At 54.0% G+C, this 2,769-nt stretch overlaps 1 protein-coding gene across 1 annotated transcript in view; it reads right to left on the bottom strand.

Annotated features, from left to right (window-relative positions):
* The window catches only part of LOC106148586, a gene marked incomplete at its 5' end in the record, with an annotated part of 3,103 nt that extends 1,524 nt beyond the window's left edge, over window positions 1–1,579 (bottom strand). Inside the window, 1 exon segment of the mRNA XM_013514617.1 lies at window positions 484–1,579. Coding sequence (XP_013370071.1) covers window positions 484–705 — 222 coding nt within the window.
* Window positions 1,580–2,769: the final 1,190 nt, after the last annotated feature.

Below are 2,769 nucleotides of genomic sequence, written 5' to 3'. Positions count from 1 at the left end.
AGCTAGAGGGGCCGACCTTTGAGCCCCTGTGGACTGAATCAGCCGCTTCCCGAGCTCCTTCCAGCCTCAGGACCTGGCCCGCCCTGCTTTCTCAGCCTGAGCCATCCTGACTGAGGTCCTGGTGCGGCTGACTTCTTCTCACCACTCTTGATTTTCACTTCCATGCTAAAACAGCGAGTTGCGGCGCGGCACACCTGCAATGCTGGCTATTCAGGAGACTGAGACAGGAGGATCTCGTTTTAAGGTCGGTGAGATGCTTTGAAAAGCAAAGTCCTCTTCTCAGAGCAGCATTTCCTGGCCTAGCAATCTGAGGGGGTCTTGCATACCACTTGTCACCTCACCCAGTTTTAATTCATCGGGTGCCCGTATAACTTACCTGTTCCTCACCACTGACTTCAAGTTCCACTAAGACTGGGACCCTCTCTGCCTTGTTCCTGGCTGAATCCCCAGACCCTAGGCCACAAGCATTTGGTAATTATGTACCTTAGCGCCTGCAGACTTCAGCAACCCCTGGACTTCCGGCAGGGCGGCCTGGTGAGGGAGCCACTCACACAGGCACTGATCACAGGGCGGGAGGCGGGAGCCAGGGTCAGCTCGGAGCCGGCTGGGGTCAGCAGCTCCCTGGAGCCATCGGAAGCTTCTCGTCTCTTTCTCTGCACTGTGTTCTCGATGTCGGTTTCGTTCAAACTCCGCCTCCCACACCATGGCCTTCACTAATTCCTCTTCAAATTATGCTAATGAATTCACTTTACAATAATAAAACTTCTACTTAAAAATAACTATAAAACCCACACAAAATTTAGTAAGAAGCGCCGTGCTGTGTTCCCTTTTTGCCGATCTCTGTAATGTCTCGATCTCTGTAATGTCTTGTGGGACAGACTTTAGCGGGGTTCCTCTGCTGCCGCATCGGTCTCTGGCAGAAGCGATGAACATCTGGAAGGATGTGTGGTTGGAAAGGGAGGGGAGCATCAGCAGCCTTTGCAGATAACTGCCTACACTCCTGTCTCACGCTAGAAGTTGGGCACTGGAATTCTCTCCAAGTGAGAAGCCCTTGCAGAGTTTGAAATTATCTCAGGGGCATTTGGGGACTGGGATACTAGTACCCATTGGCTGCTTACACTGGGAGGAATCACGGACCCAAATATGCTTTGCAGACTCCACACGTCGGGGAAGCAAGCACTCACGGGGCGCTCGGCCTTCACACGGCGCGCTTCCTCACGAGGGACCCACGCAGCACAGAGGCTGGCACTGCCGCGCGGCGCATCCAGCAGCCTCCAGCGCCGGGCAGGCACCAGGTGCACGGGAGCAAAGGTGAGTTCTCCAGAGTCCAGATGTTCACTGGAAAATCCTACCCGCGGCATCAGCTGTGTTTTCCCTGATGTGACAGAGTGGTTTTGGCGGAGAATCACCAGTGCAGCTGCTCACTGTTCTTCCAAGGGAAAATGGCACTCCCGAAGAGAGCCGCAGGCCCGGCTCACAGCCGCTTCTGCCCAACGCCCGGCCCTGCTTCTTCTTGGTGCACGCCACTGGCGCACACTTTGTGCCGGGGCACAGCCATTAGAACTAACATTTTCGGTGACATTTCTTTGCTGTGAGCTGGGTGATGAGCGTGGTGACCAGCAGCTCACCCTGCCTGGATGCAGGCGGAGGGGCCAGCACGTCGCCCACGCCGCGTCTGCACTGTGGGACACACAAGCGGCGTCCACATCCTGCAGAACCGCTCTGCACCTGCACTGCCTGAACAGCCTCGGGTAGGAGGCCAGGTTCAAGGACCATACTGATCACTGCCCCACCCTGCTGGTGCCCATCCCAGGAGGGCAGAGGTGAGCTTCCTCCCAAAGCATGCTAGGAAGGACTTCCACCACCCTGCAAGTGCGTGTCAGGAACCTCTGGGTGAGAAAGTGGGACGAGGGGAGCGAGACCTCCAGCTGCATTCACCACTGAAAACAGATCACTGAACCAGACACAGCGGTACTTGCTTGCCATCCAAGCACTCAGGAGGCTGAGGCAGGAGAATCACAAGTTTGAGGCCAGCCTGGACTACACAGCAAGATCCTGTCTCAAAAACAAACAAAAAATGAAAACAGGGCTTTGCTAAACTTTTTTGGAACAAGAATGCCTTCTTCACTTACTTAACAAACAATAAATAGTAGTATGAATGGAAACGGACCAGGGAGAGGCAGAGCGCTGGCGACGACCTGAAGAAGCCGTTAGATACTGCAGCATAGGTTCTTTCCAGCAGGCTCCGATCAGCGCTCTCTGTTACCACTGGGGATGATCAATTTACGGAGACCTGAGAGGGCACAACGTCCCTCATGAAGACACATGCGCGGCGCTCTGCCCGCACTCCGAGGCTTCACAGCACCGGGCGCACGGGCCTCCTGCTGTCACCAGCGGGACCGGGTCCGCAAGCTTCTCCACTCTGAGGTCACACTGCCCTGGGCAGACTCCGAGAGCTCCCGGGAGTCAGTACTTCCCAAGATCAGTGATCTGAGCTTCATCCCTACCAGAACCTTCTCCACCTCAAGATTGTAAAACAAGCGATTTTTCCTAGGATATGTTTGTACTTTTTAAAATGTGTATTTCATAATTAAATCCACCTAGCTTCTCTTTTGGTGTAGGCTGTGAATATCCCTGAGAATATGAAAAGATGTGGCCACAGTTTCAAGGGATTCAATTTTCAGATCCTCGGACTTCCTAAAACTGTCTCCCTGCGATGCTCCTGGACCCCAGCTTCTCACCTGGGACACCCCAAATCTTAATTTTTTA

Source organism: Chinchilla lanigera, unplaced genomic scaffold (genome assembly GCF_000276665.1).
Source record: "Chinchilla lanigera isolate Chin_1 unplaced genomic scaffold, ChiLan1.0 scaffold00002, whole genome shotgun sequence".
Lineage (NCBI taxonomy): Eukaryota > Metazoa > Chordata > Mammalia > Rodentia > Chinchillidae > Chinchilla > Chinchilla lanigera.
The sequence above is the reverse complement of the archived record's forward strand: the minus strand, read 5'-3'. Positions and strand labels throughout refer to the sequence as shown.